Source organism: Trachemys scripta, chromosome 9 (genome assembly GCF_013100865.1).
Source record: "Trachemys scripta elegans isolate TJP31775 chromosome 9, CAS_Tse_1.0, whole genome shotgun sequence".
Lineage (NCBI taxonomy): Eukaryota > Metazoa > Chordata > Testudines > Emydidae > Trachemys > Trachemys scripta.
The window spans coordinates 10,082,020-10,103,952 of record NC_048306.1 but is presented as its reverse complement, the minus strand read 5'-3'; the positions used below and the strand labels follow the sequence as shown (position 1 = coordinate 10,103,952).

Sequence of the window (21,933 nt, the reverse complement as noted above, 5' to 3'; positions counted from 1 at the left end):
TTTTAAAAATGTATGTGATAAGTCACATATGGTAGAAGGAATCTGGACAGCTTTCCTTTTGACAATGGAATCAACTAACTTTATTTTGTGAAGCTGAAGAACATTAAAATTCAAGTGAAATTCTCTTTGACATTTGGAAGAGCTACAGCACTGATGGCATTAAAAACTAGATGGGAGTCTGCGGTGCTGAATATGGTCTCCTTGCTTGTACAAATACAATCTACATCCATTACAGTTATCTTAAAGATACCATTTTACTCTTGCTCTCAGAGGCAAAACCATCCAGGTACATTAAGTGCTTACATTTCATTGAAAAATACTAGGCAGATACTTTAGCTCTTCTTTATGCAGAGTGTAATTAATATGTATAATGGACTCCCTAGGGTACTAACTGAAGCTGCAATCATTAACATATTCAAAGGCAAGTTAAAACAAGCAGTTGGGGAAAACATGACAGGGTGAAATATACATGTGGAGGTGGAGAGAGCTAGACTGGCCATATGGCCGCTTTCCATCCCAAAATGTTACTATGTTTTTCAGGTCCCAGAAAGCAATGATTTAACTCAAAATAAAGAAACGAACATTTTAGATGGCGTACTTGCGCATCGCTGTAAAGTACAAATTGCTTAGGAGTGGCATTGTCTGCTGCAAACTGGTGCTGCACCACTGACTGCCATGAAGTGGCCCCAACTTACACCAGCAGAGAGTTTAAAAAAAAATCATGAATTGAAAAATATTATGTTGGAGCCGCCCCCACTTGCTTCTCTTGTCCCCTAGAAACTGAAGAGGAGCAGCCAATTCACTTCAAATAACAACTACCAGCAAGAATTTTAATTCAGGTTGGCCTGGACCTAGTTACCCAGAAATGAATGGCCCCCTGTCTCATTACAAGTTCCGTAAGCTTTTATATCCCCCCTGGTTTCCATTTCTAATTCTCATCAGATTAAATGAAACATGAAGAGTCTGATTTACAACTGCCTGGCACCTTGCATGGTTGTTCTGATGAGCATTTTACATTCATTTTGCCCTGCTGTAAATGACTATCCAAGGTGGAAGGCAATGGAGAGTGAGGCCTGTAGTCTTTTCGTTGTGCCTCCCAAAACATAGCCACTCATGAGCCCTCCCAGAGTTTCTAGGAGAAGAATCTCTAGGAGGAAAATCACTTCCAAAAGGCATCATGATCAGCAAAGTGCAATGAAAACAGTGGCTATAATAGGAAGATATAGTTCCTGGGGACTTAGTTAAACTGCAGACTGATCATCCACCAAGGCTGGAAGTATGTGTTTTATTGGTACTTAATAGGACATTAAAACTAGAGTATATGTTGTTTAAGCAGAAAAAGTAGCCGCTGATTGCTATTACCCTTAACTGAACACATCTCTCCTGAAAGTACCAGGACATCTATATAGCAACTTTCTTAATTCAATGATATACTAGAGAGTGGCTGCTAGTGCCCTAAGATTTAAGATCTTCTCATAAAATGCCCCGGAAATTGGTCCCCGGTAGCTTGCTCATCCTTCATAGATCCCCAGTATAAAGAACAGAAACATACGTGCGTGTGTGTGTGTGTGTGTGTGTGTATGTGAGTTCTTAACCAACAGGATGGCAAAGCTCTGATATACTGGTGCAAAATATTCTCAAGTGTCTAGAAATCATTTGGCACACTTGTAGTTATTTCCCCCTCTGTCAGATCTTCCCAAGGATTGCAATTAAAAAACATAATCTTTTTAGCATGTGCAACCCCCCCAGGCTAGGAGCACTATGTACTGAACATGAGTATGATATTATTTGGCAGCTATTCATAGACAGCACATATTAATTTATGTAAACTGGACACAAATCAGGGCATGCAGTCATGAGGGACACATGAAAAATCGAAATCTGTCCTTGATGATCACGGGATTTTTTATGGCTCTGATTATGGATTAACTTGAGTTCCAATGTCTATTTTATTGCCCTATTGTGGACCTTTTGTTGTGGTTGTTTGCATGAAGTTCATTAAAGTTGAATTTTCCAACGGATATAAAAATAACTTACTTTACAGGAATGTTTCTAGGTTTTGTCTTTTCGGCAGCCTATAAATAGAAGGGGGAGGGAAAAGAAACAGTTAAGCAACATTATCAAGCACAACGTTTCCTGGAACCAAAATAATATTAAAATAGAATGATGTTCAGAAATGGAATAAGCAAACCAAAGCAGGCTACCATCGTTAAGTAGGCAACTGAGTCAAGATAGCAACTGCTGAACTCTTTCCGCACAATTGTGTTACAGCTCTTAAAACATTCCTCCCTGTGTTTGAGATATCATCATGCTTTATTTTTTTAATGGCTGTAAGTGTACAGGAACCATTCATTCAGAACGATTGCTGCCTTTCCCGGTTTGAGATTTGGTCATGTTTGTCGCAACGTTACTACCTACATCTAGAACACAAACAGTAACGGGAAAAATAAAGGCAAGAACGGATTCTATTTCCAAAACAATTTTTATTAGCCAACAACAGAAAAGGGCAATGGATGACCAAATGTTCAGATCAATTTCCTCTCGTGAAACCTTTGAGAAAACACACTCCAAATCATCTAAATGAGTAAATCTCTGGGCCTCTCGGCCTGTACCGCCTCAGACATGGAGCCTGGTTCCAGTTTATTGCTGAACCCATTGATCTGTGTACAGTCCATTTATCATTCATGAAAAGAGCCAGTGATCTTCACAGTATATTAGAAGAAACAACTCAGATCATCTGTCAACGGCCCTCTTATTTCTGTTTCCCTCTCCACGGGGATTTCATCTCCTTCGATTCTTCTTGAATTAAAATGTTGCTAAGCAACACAGCTGGGGGCACTGATGGCAGAATGGCTACAGTCTATCAAACTGTTTAAGCTGTTGGAGATTTTAGTGGTGATTTTTTTTATGCTTCTATGGCATAATTATGTAATCTGAACCAAACTTTTATTCCCTCAGAATTTCATAGACTATATAAATCATATTGCGATACAGAGAAGGTTGAAATATTATCTTAAGACAAAATTAGTGCTGTCAAATCATTTTAGAGCATTCTTTTTAGTATTTGAAGTACTAGGCTATCAGTTTTAAATGGGGAAAGGAGTCAAACCGTTAGTCAGATTACGTGTACTGTAGCACTGAAATGCAGATTGAAACGTGACTGATCCATAAACCCATTACACTATAGAAAGCTTTCGTGCTTACTTGCATTTTAGTATATTTCAGGAAACAAAATAAAGCCAAAAAAACTGGTGATGATGCACAAGGGTTAAGGGTGTTTGGGTGAAATATTGTAACCTTTGCTTCATTCAGGGACAAGGAAAAACATATTCCTTGGTAAAAATTCCCAGTGAGGGTGATATTCAAAATGTTCAGATAAGGACAAAAGGATTAGATCTTCTGTCTAAATTGGCCTCAACTCTGAAGCGAATCCCCTGAACTTGCAATACTGGGCTACAAATCTTGTGAGAATAGGTTGTTATATGACATCATCAGTGGGACCAGAAATTTTGCAAAAAAAAAAAAATAATAATCCCCCCCCCCCTCCCCAGTAGTAGGGAGATCCACATTTAAATCCATCAACATCCCAAACCATTGATTTTTCACATGAGATAAGGAATTAAGGTTTGTGAGATCTGAAATGGGGAAATATTAGTTTTATGGACTGGCTCCTTTTGGGCAGAGAAAGGCTTGCTCTTTGTATCTTAGATTACGTTTTACATTATTTATTATGGGTCGGTAGAGCCTGGGAGAAGCGTTTGTTTTATATTTATACAGTGAAATCAACATAAACAAACAAGACAGTAAGCAAGTAAATGAATATTAATCAAACCAACTAGGTGAAAAGAATGGTAAGGCTGCTCAGTGAAGCACTCAGAACTCAGGAAATGCGAAAGTTAACCTTAATTCTGCCCCATTGTGCAAACACATGATGAGGTCTCTTCTAGACCTATGTTTCTATGATTGCATCCCTGCCTCATGAAGTGGTCAGTTGGCTGGTGTGGGTCCTGCTTCACTCCATAGGCACCCTCCAAAATATACTCAATTTATTTGATGCGTACATGTTCAGGGCCAAAAGGCCACTGTTTAACAAAAGAACCCTCATTAATAAAAGAAAAGTGTGTATGTGTGAACAAACTATTTATTTAAAATCTTATAATTGAGCCTATTAAATGGATTTTCAGTGGACTACTGAATTTCAAGTTTCTATCCTCTCCTCCTGAGGTACTAAAAGTGTTTAGGCAGCAAAGAGCCCTGTGGCACCTTATAGAATATTCACCCACGAAAACTCATGCTCCAATACGTCCGTTAGTCTATAAGGTGCCACAGGACTCTGCTGCTTTTACAGATCCAGACTAATACGGCTACCCCTCTGATACTTAAAAGTGTTTATAAGGTTACAAATTCTCTTTTATCAAGCAGAAGTCTACTTTCTGACTGCAGTCTAACAATTCTCATGATCAGTCTAGCTAGCCTATATCTGGGCTTGTAACACTACAGAGTTAGGACTGTGTAAATCTAAACTAAATCTCAGATACTGGTTACTTTTATCAAATTCTTCAAAAATAATCACACACAAACTTGATTGTAAATAAACAGATAAGAGATAACAATAGAACGAGAGGGAAGTGTTTTGAATAGGAAGTAAATATTTATGCAAATACAAAGAATTACAAGGTTAAATTAATCTATAGCAAATGAGCAAAATGAGGAAATGTACTAAACTGTTTGTATAAAGACGATGAAGCTAGTTCAGAAATTGAGAGAGAATTGGGTAACGTCAAAATCATAGAATATTAAAGATCAGAGTCTAGGCGGTGCATTCAATTTTGAGTAATTGAACATGTGGATTGCAGCTGTTTGCATTGGAGGGGAAAATGTGGTGGTGATGTGTACAATGGGAATCTGCCTACATATTATTCTGTGTGGCTGTGAAGATTGGTAGCATGCCATTGTTTTCTTAGCTAGTGATTTCCTAGATTACTTGTGATTGTGTTTGTGGGAAAGGCACTTCAGTAACTCAAAGCGTTTGGTAGTATAAACTTTTTACACACACTCTCTCTCTCTTTCTCTAACCAAACCTTTCAAACAACCAGGAAAGGCTGCACCCAGTTTCAATTTGCATTTTGGATGAAGGAGCTGCTTACTTATTATATTACCTGAACCTATTTGCCACTTAGTGGGAGTTGAGGATGGGAGCTGACCATGCAGAATTAGACATAAGGAATTCCATCTGAGTAAGTATTACAGGATCTGGCCCTGTGCTTTCATTTTTCTTGTATGTGTTGCTCACTCTTTTTCACAGTATATTTGTTGCAATATCATGAGCATGCTCAGTGGCAGAAAATACAGAACAGAGGAATCAAAGTGACATTGAGTGACTATACATATTAAGCTTTGATGCAGAAACATATTGTTTGAAAATATTGTGTGTGGAGCAGGTCTGTCAATTAGAGCTAATTATTTTTTCTCTGATCAGGAAGAATACTATCTTGTTTTAGGCAGCTTTCTTTGAAATGTACATCTTTTATACAACTTCATTATAGGAAAATACTTCCTCCAAATTACTTTTATTTCTGGGTTGCTTCGCTATTGACTCAACTGGTCTATGTTGAGTAGTTCTCTCTGCTTTGATAATTAACTTTTGATCATTACTGAATTTAACAGCTCTAGTCAGATGTGTTCATAGTCATCCTCGTCAATTACTTCAGTGCTCATCACCTTTAATCTTTGAACAAAATGATATCATTGAGCTTCCATCAGCCTTGATATAGAGTTAACAATTTTCTGTTTCTCGTCTTCATGACTCAATTTGTTTTAGATGTGAGGTGAGCTTTTGATAATTAATTTAAGATATTTCAAAGACAAACAATTTTAAAAGTGAGTTATTTTGTGCAACTTATATTCTGGGCTTTTACAAATAAGAAATGGTTTTTAAAATCCAGAATGATTCCTGAACTTCACACATTAAAATGACTATAAATAGAGTAGGTAGGAGGTTCCCAAATCATGATACATGTGGTCTGAGTGGGCGATCACACTACAAAAGAATGGAAAGAAAATGAAATAATATAATGGGATTCAATGAGCGTTAGGAGGGTTACATCATGGGATTGCTGCTAATTTTGAGTTTGCAAGTGTACATTAAAATAATTTAAGATGATTAGAAAATGGAGACCAGACTGAACTAGACAGTTATACTGCTTTAATTTGTAATTTCCTTCTGATTTTTTACAATTATGGTACTAGTTATATACCATATCTCTCTAAAATTATCCTCTCTCCACAGCTGCCCCTCTAGGCAGACACAGGATGAGAAGGAGAAAGAAGATAAATTGGAGGAACAGATGAAGGGCAGCAGCAGTTCACAGAAACTTTTTGGGTGTTGGGGGATGGTTTTCCATAGCATTCAGGGAACTCAAACGTGAACTCCAGATGTGAGCAGCACAGAACAGTAATAGAGAAGTGAAAGAAATGTGTCCCTAGAGGCTGGATAAAGAGACAAGTTTCACTAATTGTCAAACAAAAGAAGGCACTGGCAAATAACCATCACCCTTATGAATTCCTTCCGTGAACTGCACTGTGGGCCAAAATAGTGTCTGTTTTTCTGGTTATCAATCAAGGCACTAATCTTTCTGATGGACATTGTGTTTTGGTCAGTGCAAGGTACCTAGAGCACTGAAAACACACGCACAGTAAACTCTCAAGAACGGCAAGTCAAAAAATGTTGGTCAAAATTGTCTTTTGATGGAAAACTGGGTTTTTGAATAAATGCAATTTTCTACTGAAAGTATTTGTTTTCTACGGAATAGGTAGAGTTTTCACTGAAAACCTGAAATCTGAAAAGTTTGTAGCCAACCATGAGTGACAAATTGAAATGTTCTGGAGAACCCCTCTTCCACATTTTCTGATCAGCTCTGCTCTCAGGGGTGAGCAGCTAAACTATCCCCCATAGGTATGTTCATGACTGACCATGCTCTCCTCTTGTTCTGTCAGTGGAACAGATGATCATCACTGAAGGTCCAATTCAACACCCTTGGCACTAATGAAAATCTTTCCATTGACTTCAATGGGAGTTAAATCAGGCCCTTTGCAAATTAACACCACTCTTGGAGGTTGCGCTCTGTCCTTTGGGTCACGGATAGAGTGCTGAGTCATGAATTAAACTACTAAGAATGGATGGTGCTGGACCTTGGTCTGCTTCTGTAATTAGACAGTTGGTCTCAGGTGGAATTTTCTGGGGGGTGGAGAAGAGCACAGTGTGCATGAAGGACGCTGTGCAAAAGGGAAGTCGGGAAAATTGTGCTGGGGGTCACAAGCCTCAAGGGATCTCTGTTTTTTTTTAATGCTGTGGTTACATTCTCCTCTACCTGTCCCCTAACATCAATGGAGGAGAATCTGTTGCTTTCTTGCTAATCATCTCTGACAGGAAGTTGGAAACCTTGTCACGGACATGCTGCATGTGGTATTCTAGGGCAGCCTCCCTGAGGATGAAAAGCTGGGCTCACTGAATCTAGACCGAAAAAATGGAGCGAGGATGCACCCTTCTCATCCCAGAATATTCTTGCGTGTAGTCCCTGTTTTCCTTCAGAAGGCAAATAAAAGGAGAAGAGTAGCTGAGATCAGTTTTAGAGAGAATCAAATCACCACATCCAGGGTGGCTATAGACCCAAATGGTGTACATACTTCCCATAGGACTCCCTCATGGGTATGTATTAGATACAGAGCATCTCCTCACCTTTCTACAACTTTGAGCAATACAGCACCTTTCTTGGCTTTACAAGAGTTCTTCAGGAATATTTAGGGTGGAATTCCACTAAGTGGGAAACTCCTGTTTTAGATGGTGCAGAGCAGGCTGGGTAAAATTTGCAGCCTTTTTAGGGATAACAAAGTTTGTAAAGAAATGGCAAGTGCATCTACAGATGGTGGAGCATCTTCCAGCAAACTCCACTGTTTTTAAACTGAGTTACCGTAGGGATGATTTTGGGTCACTGTGTGCAATGGCCAGCATTTCCCCCAGATTTCTACATTTACTAAGGGAAATGGTGGATGCCAAACTGAAGAAGCATGTAATGCAAAACATGGCCAGTTCCCGTTCTTCATGGCATGTCCCAAATGAAAAGAAGCCACTGAGACAAGAAGCCCAGGGACAGTCTCTTCAGCAATGCTTCTCAGTGTCCTGTGGGATTTTTCAAAACATCACTTGCTGATGGATGCTAGTTGTAAGGCAGGTAAGGTGGAGTGGGACAGAGGAAGTGTAAACAGTAATTTGTCCTTCTATAACACCTTCTTTTGGGAGGGTCTCAAGATGTTTTCCAAGTGATAATTAACTCTCACTATGCCCCTGACAGGTGTAGTAGGTATTATTTATATCCATTCCACTGACGGGGAACTGAAGCAAAGAGAACTTAAGGGATTTGGCCAAGGTCACACAGGAATTCTGTTGCTGAGCTGAGAATGGAACTCCCGATGCCTAGCCCCACATGTTAACCACAAGAGAAAAAAATCCTCAAAAGGCAAAGGAAATATAAGGAGAAAAAGCCAAGAAAATTACAGAGGATAAAACAAAAACTACCCCAAGAAAAGGGAGATAAGCCTAAGGTGAAAGCTTAGGGCCGAGAGCCAAGAGAACAGTATTTCTGCCACTGACCATTGTGAAACTGTAGGCAACTCACATAATCTATATGTGCCTCAATTCCCCACCTATAACTTTTGGAGAATAATACTTTGTATTTACCTCATGACTACCTTAAAGGTAGGTGTAACTTATTAATATTCACAGAGTGCTTTGAGGTCCTTGGATACACGTGTTCTTAAATTGCTAAGTGCTATTAATAAGTATGACTTCTCCAAAGCCCGCATGGGTTAAAAAGGCCTCTTGTCACAGTAAAAGGAAGAAGTATACACAGCCATATCAGAAGCAGCCTCTCTTACCCCAATTTACTTGCAGTTTATGCACTTAGATTCCCCTTTGTAGTGAAGGTCTTTATCTCATTCCTCAGGGAGTCCAACCTGTCCCTCATCTTTTTCCTCCTCTAAATCAATGAATAGTTACCCAGGCTTGAGAAGCAAAAGGGCAGAGTCAAAGAGCAACAGCAGTGGCAGTGCTGGGAAAGATGTGAGGCAATATTGGTATTGTTCGCACTGCTCGTTTATTGCCTATGCAGGATTGAAGAGTTCAAGGACTATACTATATATTTCATACATAACCCGTTACAAACAGGCGCTGGAGAGACGGACGTAACAACACACATCAAAAACTTCTGTGCTGCCCTCGGGCTGCTTTTGTTTGTTGCTCGGCTCGTTGGTTCATTTAACTGTGTACTAAGTAATGAGGCGCAAAATATTCTGCACAATAACTGAGTTGGAATTTTTTGGGGGTAGTTTTGTGACAGACCAATTCTTTTTCTGTGAAAACCAAATTCATGACAGGTGCAGAATAGTCCATGTTCCTACAAGGGGCGGGGGGTTAACGTTCAATCTGTTCACAGGGCAGATGCCCCCCTGCTGGTACAGCAAACTGCATCTCCCTTTGCCCACTATCTCTGCTGTGCGCAGGGGGATTCACCCCAACGGGGTTTACAGCTGTCAGGTCTCACCACCACCCTCCCACAGGTGCTCCTCTGGGGAGAGTAGCTTTAATCTCCACTGGGATTCCTGCTTGCAGAGGCTGACAACTGGATGTGCTAACTCAGCTCCTTCTGCTGCTTTTCCAGCCGATGACACCCACCTTTGAGGCTGCGCTGGCCACCTGTGGGCCCATCCACTTTGAGCTATAGTAGCTCCCCATGTCTGTTTATCTACATCTGCACTGGCCCTTAACTTAAGCTGGGGAAAGGCTGCCCCCACTTTTGCTGGTTATCATTTGAGGCTTGGAATTAGCTAAGGAGCCAGTAGGGCTGTATTTTCTGTTCCACGTATATGATGTCTGTGCTGTGATCGATATTACCTGGTCATTTCATGTGGGTAGCATGAAGGTGAAGTGCCTAGTTAAGAGATTACTAAGGAGCGTGTTATATGTATGCTTGTTTGTGGGTAAGCGAGGAGAGGACCTCTCTCTAACATCATTTATCAATCCTTTCCCTCTTTGCTAGGACTGTCTGGCTGCCAAGCATCTTTGTGTTTTGTTTTTCCCTATTTTTTTCTATGTCTGGTGAAGCTGAGAGCTGGGTCACAACAGCCAAATTGGACAAGGAAAAGACAATCCAGTGTCCTCTGACTAAAATGGCTGCTCCATCCACTGCTTTTCTGGTATGTGCAGCAAGTGTTCCATAGCCCTGTTGAGGGCCACAACTGGAACCTTCATGGCAAACTTCTGTTTGGTCAATTTCCAGCACAGTTCCACAGTACCATACAGTGCAACCATATGTTCCGAGGGTCATTTAAATCTCCTTGTCATTGGTAGATACGATGACCGACTGAAAAGATTAAATAAAATGTCATGGACCTGAAAGAGTTACAAGTCCTAAAATCTGTGGCATTTTAGTGATTTGAAATTGTGTATACGCTTTATCTGACATATTCTTTACAAGACCTCACAGGCATTGCTGAATGCAATGGCCACAGGTGTTTATGGGGCACAGAAATACTATGAAATGAATCCCCATGACTATTGTAGGCATTGTTACCAGCCATACAAGCTCTTATTGCCAAAAATTAGTCTTGTGAAACAGGAGTATCCTGGGGCAAAGTACGCCCCGTGTTTCATTAGTGTTGCACAGAATAAAATATTTCGAGCACCAAGCAAAAATGGAATGGGGTATCAAGAAGAGACATTTCTCCATCAGAGGATCTTTCTTAGCCTATAGAATGAAAAAGATTGGAGAATGACTACACTATCCTAATGGCTTCTGTTTTCACTAATGGCTGAATGAAAACATTTCCCTACAGCTTTAAAACATGACTGTATATCTTAAACACTGCTATGTGGGGTCTTCATCAAAACTAATTCTGCTGTGGCAACCACCAATGTTGCATTGCTTTGTCTGGGATTTCAATGAAGCCCAGTGACAGATAAACTGTTTACATTAAAAGACTCTATCAAAGTTATTTTGCACCTAGTTTCATCCTAATCCGTCTGATTTTTCTATAGCTTTGACAAGACGACCTCTCTCGCTGTGTGTGCAGTATTGATGTCATTACTGAAGAGCTGTACCTCAGCCTTTCTGCTGATAACAAAGTAAATGGAAATGTGGAGAAACCTTGGGGAGGCAAACAACTTGTTCAGGATCTAGCTAAAAAACAGGAAAAATTACAATAGGAAAGGGTATCTATTGTTGCAACTAGTATGGTTACTATATCACTTTAAAACAGTGCTGTTTACATGATGAAAATGTACTGAATCTTTTATATTCACAAACCTTAAGCCAAAAAGTCTGTTTTAATTTAACTTGAATAAATGCTTTGAAAGTTCAATGTGCATTACAAGAATCAGAAGCTCTCCCTACGGCTGACAGCATTTTTAGACTCAGCTACAAAGTAATTCATTTTGCATGCAATTATCTAATACTAACCTAGCCAAGAAAGACTGTTTGGATAAACTATAAAACTAAGATCATGGACATGGATTATATAAAAGGTGTCTCGTACATGCATGGTTATCACACATGCAAAAGGTAATCATTAAGTGAAGCAGAAAAAACAAATAGAAAAGATAAAAATGTTTCATGGATTGTTCTGCCAAAATACAATGTACATAAAATATTCAGAATAATGGAACAGATCTGTAAATGGTATCAATGTTTCTTTGGTTCAAAAATACCCAGATCTCCAGCAATGTGCTTTAAATTAAGTGCACGTTTCAAAGGTTACGAAGATTATTCCTTAGGAAGAACAAAGAAGAGCTGGTTAAAGAAAATTGGGTACACTACAACTACTTAAAATACTGTATCAGGGCACAATTCTTTTGGATGGCTCTGAGCTCAAAGCTAAATTGAATTATGCAGAGCTACTTTAAAGAACAAAAAATACTAACCTGTGTTTTATCTAAATTCTTTAAGATGAACCTAGTCACTAATTTAAAAAAACACTATTCTTCCTAAATTTCTGGGTTTTTTTGTTTAACTAAGTAATAGGACCATCTAAAGGCTCTATCCTTCCTTACAGAACACTGTTAACATTAGTTAACATTAATCCCTGAAATGCATTGCCAAATTATAGGTTTACTAATACACGTCTGTTATTTTCTTTGTATTTATAATCCCACAGCCAATCTGAAACTATTGGGTAATGGGAACATTCTCTGCAAAGTAACAATATCCTAGTGATCCATGCACCAAAATTCTGTTCAATGACAGTACTGTAACAGTTTAAAATCCAGGCAACTGCTTAAGTTAAATATAATGATTCTACTCAATAATACATTAAGCAGATGTTTACCTGGCGTTATGCATTTGTGCCATAAATATCTATTGGGTTGGTCAGCGTGCATATTAAAAACCACTGGAATTGGTCAAATTGTAGATAATGTAAAACTTTAAAGATGGCAATTTTAATAAAACTGTCAATACAATTTTCTCTGTGAAAACATTTGAGACTGATTGTGTTGCTTATATTGAAAGAGAAACACAAGGTCTATATCTTTAGATCTTTTATTGAACTGTGAGCACAGCATCAATAACTGCTTCTCAGCTGTAAATGAAAATTGATTCCAGATCTAACCCCTCATCTTCTGTGTTCCTTTAATCCCAAATCACCCGCAATGGAAAGCAAAAGAATCAGCGTTATGCGTAAGTGACACACAAAGCACGTGTCCCCTGCTCTGTTCTAAGGTGACTGCACTGATGATGGTGCTTCCCCCAAAATGTTAGCAGGAGATTTAGGAGATAACTGTAGCTTTTCAAATGGTGGCCCATAAAGCAATGTGATGAATTCTGCACCTGGCTTGGAGCAACTTGCTCCTGCTTCATCACAATGATCGATATGGTTCATAGATTCATAGGATTTTTAGGTCAGAAGGGACTGTTAAGATCATCTAGTATGACTTCCTGAATAACACAGGCCAAAGAACTTCACTCAGTAATTTCTGTATTGAGCCCACAACTTCTGTAGCTTTTAAGAAAGATATCCTGTCTGGACTTAAAGATAGCAAGTGATAGAAAAACCACCTTATTCCTAGGGAAGGGGTTCCAATAGGTAATTACCCTGACTGTTAAAAATGTGCACCTTATTTCTAGTGCCTTATTTCTAGTGTGAATTTTTCTAGCTTCATCTTCCAGCCTATCTTAACTACTGTCAGAAATCAATTCCCCCTGCTGGTATTTGTTGACTATGGGCAAGTCACCTCTTAACCTTCTCTTGGATAAACTAAATAGATTAAGCTTCTTAAGTCTCTCACTATAAGGTATATTTTCTAGATTTCAAATAATTCTTAGCTCTCTTTTCTGAACCCTTTCCAAATTTTCAATATTCTTTTCAAAGTGTGGATGCCAGAACCGGGCACAGAATTCCAGTAATGGTCTCACTGACACTTGATGCAGAGGTAATATTACTCTGCTTATACATCCAAGAATTGTGTTCACCCTCTTAGTTATAGCATTGCACTGGGAACTTGTGTTTAGTTGGTTCCTCCCAAGAAGTGTGAAACAAAAGGAAGAACCTGATTGGCAGGTGGAAAAAGCAGGATGCAGTTCAGATTTGGGGTTTGGGCCCTACTCTAGTTATAACACTGATTGCAAATATTTGTGCTGGCTGGGAAGCACTAGATAGTTCAGCAAATCAGACTAACATTATTTACTTTTGTTTGAGAAAAATCAGTAAATGGTACATTTTTGCACGCGTAAACCTGCGCTTGGCCTATGTTACAAGCTTCATAAAGTACAAAAATGGTGATTTTGGAGTACAGGGTAAATCTGAAAGGTAAAATATAAGAGAGGAGACAGAATACAAAGATATTGGAAAAACTGCTAAGGTGCTTTCAAACTGAGATTTTCATCTTTTCTCTCTCAGTTATGGTATGCACATGTGTATATCTGAATTTCAAGCATCATTTGACTGTAAACTCTTACGTTAAAAAATTAGTTTTGTAACTCAGTGCCCCACAGCTGAACGTTTGGTATCTTAGAATTTGTATATTGCGATAGTCTCATTCTAGCTCTCATGAATGATCATTTTATATATTCCAGGAAACAGTATTTTGCATTTGAACATGCCATAATTGTTTTGTTAGTGTTTATGTATCTGACCAGTACATCTGATCAATGGTTTGTTTGTTTTTAAAAGAAACACGATCAAAACTTGTAAAGTGTGAAAGAATCCAACAAGTGAACTTTTGACTGCTACAACAGAGCTCTACTCCGCTTGCCCAGGTCTCAATGTGGGATGCAATCTGTGACAAAGATCCAAAATGAAGGACGTGCACAAGTTATTAATCCAGGAGACTTAACATGGGATTCCTTCCTTTAATATATTCGATGCTTTTTATTCCTTCCATTTCATGATCTTCTATTTCCGATGTAACTAAAAGTGAGGGCCTGCACATTTGGGTGGAATGCTGGAAATGAGCAATGCCCCTTGAAACAAAGGACAATTGAGAGAGCTTTTCCTTTCCAGATAGATTATTTTTGATACCTGATTGAAGAGTGCACTCTTGGAATACCTAAATATGCAGTAAAGCATCTGTTTTTTAAAAGATACTTGGGATTTCTCAGAAGGTTTGAACGTCCTGCCTAGTGTGAAAACAGGGTCAATGCTAAACAGAAACTCTCTTGAATATGTATTGTAGAACCTTAAGAAACCATATGAATGTTCCTTACTGTGTCTCCTTCTTCTCTTTGAACCTGGTGTTGCCAAGGGCATTACTAGAAAGTGACACCTGGATTTTTAGTGCAATGATATTAGTGTAAGACTCACAGTTTCCTTGTTTTTCTGAAAGACATTAAGGTTATATCCAAACTCCATCACAGTTGATGGAAGTCTTTTCATTCACTTCAGTGGGCTTTGAATCAGGCCCTTACTCACTTCAGCGCCTGATTCTGCTCTCACGGTTGCTGGTGTGAACACAGAGTAACTCCACTGACGTCAGCGGAGTAACACCAGTACGAAACTGGTGTGAGATCAGAATCAGGCCCTGAGTATGTGTCTGCTTGCTGTTATTCTAGTTTTGAACTGGTACTGACATTGCCAAATAGATTACATTGGGCCTCTCATTATAAATATTACATTTTCAATCAAGCAGTAAACTTGTTAGTCAGACAAGCTGCACAAGATTATACAACTCTGCATTGCATACATGTAGGTTTTTAATCCTTCGACTTGTGAGTGCTTGACATTGGGTTTCTGTGTTAGAAAATGCTGACTCGTACAATCCAGGTGCCAATGGACACTACAAAATATATATTTCTTGGCATGCCCAGGAGGAGGAAATGGGAGGGGTAGTGGTAAAATTCAGGTAGTTTGAAGAATGAATGAGAGCGCTCAGTTAAAAGCAACATTTCTGAAGCTGTAGGTAAACAGACATCCCAAAGGAGGTTTGCATCATTCCCTTTTCATATTCCTAATGATCAGCTGGACACTGTGAGAGTGACTTATCAAGGAAGAAAGTAAGAATTCACACACAATACAACATTCCACATCATAACAATTATGGCAACAAAATTGAAAATTTGCTTTACTGTTTTATGACCTAAGAATGATACGGGACCAAATTTATCCTTGGTTTAACTCCATTGTCTTCACTGAAATTATACCAGGGACGAATTTGGCCCAAGGTGTCTAGACTTTCTTATTAAAAATGCTGAAAAGATGCATGCCCTCCATTTTATTTCTCAGCAGTAACTGTAAATATTTATAATGCAGAATGGAAGAAAGGACAAGGTATCAGCAAGTTTTCTGCAAATGCTTTTTCACGAATGTCCCCTCTAGGCTGAAAGACGTCTGCTATTGATTCACAGCCAGGTCCTGCCGCTGTACCTCTGGGAAACGGGAGTGTATCACTAATATTTATATTAGGATTAATGATTGTGGGCTCTAAACCCTTTGTTCAGTGGCTGGAACAAAAGTTCCACGGTTCTCCACTGCTTTGTACTGACTACAGTCATTGATATCAGTGCAAAGAGAGTGTAAAGTGGGTGCAAACCATTACTTCTGATAGGAGTGAGTGGAGAATTCTGATTTGGGAGCATTTTACAACCCTTTGCACAGGTGTAAACAGCGACCCAAACTGGGTGCAAGGCCGTGGAGTCAAGATGATTAACTGGTGAACTAAAACAAAGGCTAAGAGGACCTGTCTCCCCTTGAAAATTATTCCTGAATAACTCCATGGGTAGACACTCTTAGACCTGGTCTACATAACAGGGTTAGGTTGCCATAAACTACCTTACGTTGACTTAGCTGTGGAAGTGTCTTCACTCAAATTTGGCTCTTGCTGACGTAAGTGCCTCTGTATGCCAATTTAGTAACACCACCTCCCTGAGCATCGTAGAATCAGTCAATGTAATTAGGTCAACACAGTGTCAGTGTAGACACTGGGTTATTACTGGCATTCACGAGCTGTCCCACAATGCCCCACACGGACAATACAATTGATATAAACCCTCCTGGTGAGGATGCGCCCCGCTGAGCCAAGAGGCCAAGTGTGCATACACACAAGCGATTTAATAACTGACGTGGTGATATTCTGATAGAAGTTAGGTTGACATAATCTTGTAGTGTAGTCATGGCCGTATTCTGGAATAGAAGTACCTTGTTCCTGTTAAGCTTAATCCACTTTCAAAGTGAATTAAACTGGAACAAGGTACTCTTATTTTGGAGTAAGATTGTCAAAACGTGACACTATTCATAATCAGTTGTTTGGGAATAGCTATTCCAGAATAATTCAATGTGTAGGCAAGCCTTGTGGTGATGGATTGGGAGAAGTTTACCCAGGAATGGATTTGATACAGATATAATAAAATAATATGCAACCACGTTCAACTGATGAAGATATTGTCAGATACGTATGTTATATGCACACGTCAGAATTTTACCTGTTCGTGGTCATCTTCATCACTGCTGAGTTTTAGATCATCTTCAAGCATTCTAAAAAATAATAATAATAATCCATAATTACATTTAATGAACTAATTTTATAAATTATAGGCCAAATCTAACCCTCAGTGAAGTCAGTGAAAAAACTCCCAGTGAGTTCAACTGCAGCAGAATCAGGATCTATAAAAGGAAATTGTGAGTACACCATGACCACCTTTTTATGTGAATAAAGGCAAGGATGGACTACTTTGAAAATCACTCCATCACAAATGCTTACAATTAGCCCCTCTTTCATGTCCTCTTCTACCTGCTGATTGGCCCATAGTGAGTAGCTTACCACAAATGGGTATTTCTAGATTGGGAGAGTGGAGTTAAAGTAAGAGGAAGCACAGCTTCTCTCCTTTGCTGGAAACAGAGAAAGGGGTTCCTGTTCTTCTTGATTTAGACTGCTGCCCCATATTTTTCTTGGCTGCTGATTTGAGGACCCACCAGGCAGGGGATTGTGAATTGGGAATACCAGGAGGAGCTGGTGCCTGTTTGAAGAATTTCTGGGTCTTCCAGCATTCCTATCAGGAGGTACAGTAGTATCGGAGGGAAAGACAGGAGTTTTCCGTGCTAGGAATCTCCTCTACACAGTCTCTCTTCTACAGGGGAATCTGTCATACCACTGTTCCCTGTTCCCTCTACAGGACAAGGGGAAGGAAGAGACCATGGACTATAAGGTGGATAGAAAGCTGGCTAGATCGTCGGGCTCAGCGGGTAGTGATCAACGGCTCCATGTCTAGTTGGAAGCCGGTTTCAAGCGGAGTACCCCAAGGGTCGGTCCTGGGGCCGGTTTTGTTCAATATCTTCATTAATGATCTGGAGGATGGCATGGACTGCACTCTCAGCAAGTTTGCAGATGACACTAAACTAGGAGGAGTGGTAGATATGCTGGAGGGTAGGGATAGGTTACAGAGGGACCTAGACAAATTAGAGGATTGGGCCAAAAGAAACCTGATGAGGTTCAACAAGGACAGAAGAATCTCATTCACTGTTACAGACTAGGGACCGAATGGCTAAGAAGCAGTTCTGCAGAAAAGGACCTAGGGGTTACAGTGGACGAGAAGCTGGATATGAGTCAACAATATGTGCCCTTGTTGCCAAGAAGGCTAATGGTATTTTGGGCTGTATAAGTAGGGGATCTGCCAGCAGATCGAGGGACGTGATCATTCCCCTCTATTCGACATTGGTGAGGCCTCATCTGGAGTACTGAGTCCGGTTTTGGGCCCCACACTACAAGGATGTGGAAAAATTAGAAAGAGTCCAGCGGAGGGCAACAAAAATGATTAGGGGGCTGGAGCACATGACTTATGAGGAGAGGCTGAGGGAACTGGGATTGTTTAGTTTGCAGAAGAGAAGAATGAGGGTGGATTTGATAGCTGCTTTCAACTACCTGAAAGGGGTTCCAAAGAGGATGGATCTAGACTGTTCTCAGTGATACCTGATGACAGAACAAGGAGTAATGGTCTCAAGTTGCAGTGGGGGAGGTTTAGGTTGGATATTAGGAAAAACTTTTTCACTAGGAGGGTGGTGAAGCACTGGAATGGGATACCTAGGAAGGTGGTGGAATCTCCTTCCTTAGAGGTTTTTAAGGTCAGGCTTGACAAAGCCCTGGCTGGGATGATTTAGTTGGGAATTGGTCCTGGTTTGAGCAGGGGGTTGGACTAGATGACCTCCTGAGGTCCCTTCCAACTCTGATATTCTATGATTCTATGCTGCCCCCAGCTCTCTCCCCATTTTAAAAGGGGAAGTGATGAAAAATGTATACTACTATATTACTACCTATTTTATACAACAGCTCTCTTTTGATAAATCTGTACATTTTTAAAATGCAGGAATAAGATATTTTCACATGTTTTGGAAAAGAAACCATTTTACCTGCTTTTACATCAGTCTAGATTCCTCCATTTCTGGATGACCACAGAATAAGAGTGGGGAACCACCAAGTATATGCACCTATTCAACTACCCATACCTACATTGTGTGAGTGGCAATGGGCCTTCTTGGGAACACAAACTCCTTTAGGCTACATTTCTTCTGTTACCACAGTCTCTTTTCTACACCAAATCCCTCTATCACTAGATGATGGAACAACGTATCAGCATGCATCATCAAGACCTCTCATGCTACCCACTGAAATTGATGAGCTTCCCCTGTCCTATTTTGATCCCCTTCTGCCTCTGCAGGAGACTTGCAAATTGCAATTACGGATTCCTTTTCATGCTGATGAAGACTGGAGTCTATGAATTTTTACTGTTAGCCTTTAAATAACCGTAAAAATCAATGAGTGTTTTGTCTGGATGGCCTTTTGTTTGAAGACTACCGGTAAATCATGGCTCCCTACAAGGGGACAGTATTCCAGCTGGTCAAATATCAGCCATCTCCAAACCCTGCTGGTGCTTTTAAAAGAGAAAGTGTAAGGAGAACTTTAACTGGCTAGTAAGTCATCTGTCTTTTAGTGACCTCTGTTGTCGGGCAGCTCAGTGGTTACAAAGTATCTGGACATGAAACTACTAGTCATTAACCTCTTGATAAATGTCAGATGCCTCCTTGTAAAATGTGAGCTCATAGAAGTAAGTCTAAGGTACGGATAAGGAATCTTTTCCTCCAAAACTAAGAAATCTGCAGGAAATATTAATCTTTAGAGGGCTAGATTTTAGTGATGAATGGGAACTTTTTATGTTGTTTATCTAGCAGACACATTCATTTGTTTCTACAGTGGCACTGCCTTGTGCACCATTCACAACAACAGATCACTGCAGCTTGATCTATCCAGAGCCCTTAACTGCATCATCCGAGTTCATTATATACTCTTGAGGACAATGCACCCAGAATTATAAGATCACCTTAATGTGTGGATACATCTTTGTGCTTCTTAATTCTAATTCAATCCTAAATTCCTCTTCTAAAACCTACATCTCACTTAAATATGCAAAGCATTCTGCCTCTTTAAAGCAGATAATGTGCTCTGTAGTATTTAAAACAAAATACAGAGCTAAGAAAAAGAAGGCAAGGGACCTTTTCATGATTTAAGCCTAAAGGGTTATTTCTTTCTTTCTAGCCATTGCACTTTTTTCCCTTTTGTTACATGTTAAATTTCTTCTTGACATATTCTGTTGAAGGAAACCAAAAGGATAAAAGAAATTCTGTATTAGACAAATGAAAAGAAGCAAGTATAAAAAGATAAATGAATATACCTACGAAACAGTCTTGTAAAATGGCTGATTAATAACTGTCTTTATAAAGCATGTTACAGACATTTTCTAACAGTACAGTAAGCAGCAGGTATGTTTATATTGAATATTGAAAAATATAAATTTGATATAAAATATGATGATTAGTAGGAAGGACAACTGTTGGAGTTGGTTTCAGATAAACTAAATCTGCAGGATTTATGAGTTCCCATCAAGAGACTAATGGATGTTTAGAAGACTAGAGAGAGGGGTATTTGTTTAGCGGGTCCAAGCTTATCACTTGGAGTATATAATTCTTCTTAGCCTGGTCTGCTACATGAGGAATATGTCATCACATTCAGTTACACAACTCAAAGGTTAAACAACCAAACCACACCGCTACTAAAATGCATCATCCTGTAGTGGCAGATGGAATAATTAGGGAGAAACTGAATATGGTACCAACAATAAATATATGGCAAAGCAAAAAGTGAGGGAAGAAATTCAAAAATATACAGTATGCATAAATGAAAGTGAAATGTTCAAGAGTTCAGAAAGCCTCCTCCCAGAGGATATTAGTTAGAAGGAGGTAATATTTTACAGAAAGTGGAGGATTTAGACATTCTTCAACTATTTTAAAATGTGCTTAATATTCTGGAGAAGTGGGTCATGGTGGCTTGCACATTTAATGCTTCTATTAACTCCCATTTATAAGCAAGTGGCATCTGATCACTCTCAAGGCCCAATAAGGGCTTTTAAAGATTGCCAGCAATCCTAATCCAAGGTGACTGTTTCATAATCATCGTACCTAGAGAAGTAACACATTTCAGCCTCAAAGCCCTGAGCCGCAAGAGCTCTGTATCTACAGTACTTTCCAACACTGTCTGTATGGTCTGAACTTGAAATTGAGTCCTCTTGAGAGACAGCTACGTGTAAGTATGCATATATGATCTATATGGAACTATGTAACCGTTAAATTTAAGAACACCTTGTCTTGAGATTACAGAATGAATTCCTTGGTAATATCATCCCAGCTGTTAATAAAAGGCAATTCAGTGGATATATTAAAGTTATAATGAACACAGTCAATGAGGGTAAATCAAAAAGAAAACAGTCTGTATCAGAAAGCTATCTCCGGAGGTGTTACAAATTCATTTCATTTCCTATTCTTCTCTGACCTAATCGACATTATTGTTGAATATACATGTACTTGTTTGTCTTTTCATCCATAGCTAATGCATAACACCACTTTAGGGAAAGTGTGGGATTAAGAAGGATTTTTGATCTCATTATTAGAGCAGTGCCATTTACAGAGCAACAGTTAAGGCTGTGTCAGCATATTCATTATATTTTCAGAGGTTTATAATTTGGGATGTGAATTTGCTGCAGCCTGAAATGTGGTGACAAAGAAACACATTTATCCCTGGGGCAAACTGGTGTAATTCTCCTTGACTGACTACTACACTTGCTTATTCCAGAGATGAATCTGCTCCAAGAGCAGGCTTTTTATGCATTAGAAACTTAGATAGAAAGGGGGTGGAATGAAGGTTTTATTGGCATGAGTTTGGGAGGGCCACACCACTGACGATTGACAAAAACTTTATTATTTTGAGGATGCAGTAAGTTGACTTAGGCCTTAGTGGACTCTTTGAAAAACGGTATGGATTGAAAGTGAGGCTGTCCTAAAACAATTTTGGAGGGATATATGATTTTGGTAGAGTGAGCTGGATCATTACTGTTTCTTTGCTGCTCC

General features: G+C 39.4%; 1 protein-coding gene across 1 annotated transcript in view; it reads right to left on the bottom strand.

Moving 5' to 3' along the window:
• The window catches only part of AFF2 (AF4/FMR2 family member 2), a gene marked incomplete in the record, with an annotated part of 408,588 nt that overhangs the window by 90,600 nt on the left and 296,055 nt on the right, over positions 1-21,933 (bottom strand). Inside the window, 2 exon segments of the mRNA XM_034781192.1 lie at positions 2,038-2,075; positions 16,965-17,016. Coding sequence (XP_034637083.1) covers positions 2,038-2,075; positions 16,965-17,016 — 90 coding nt within the window.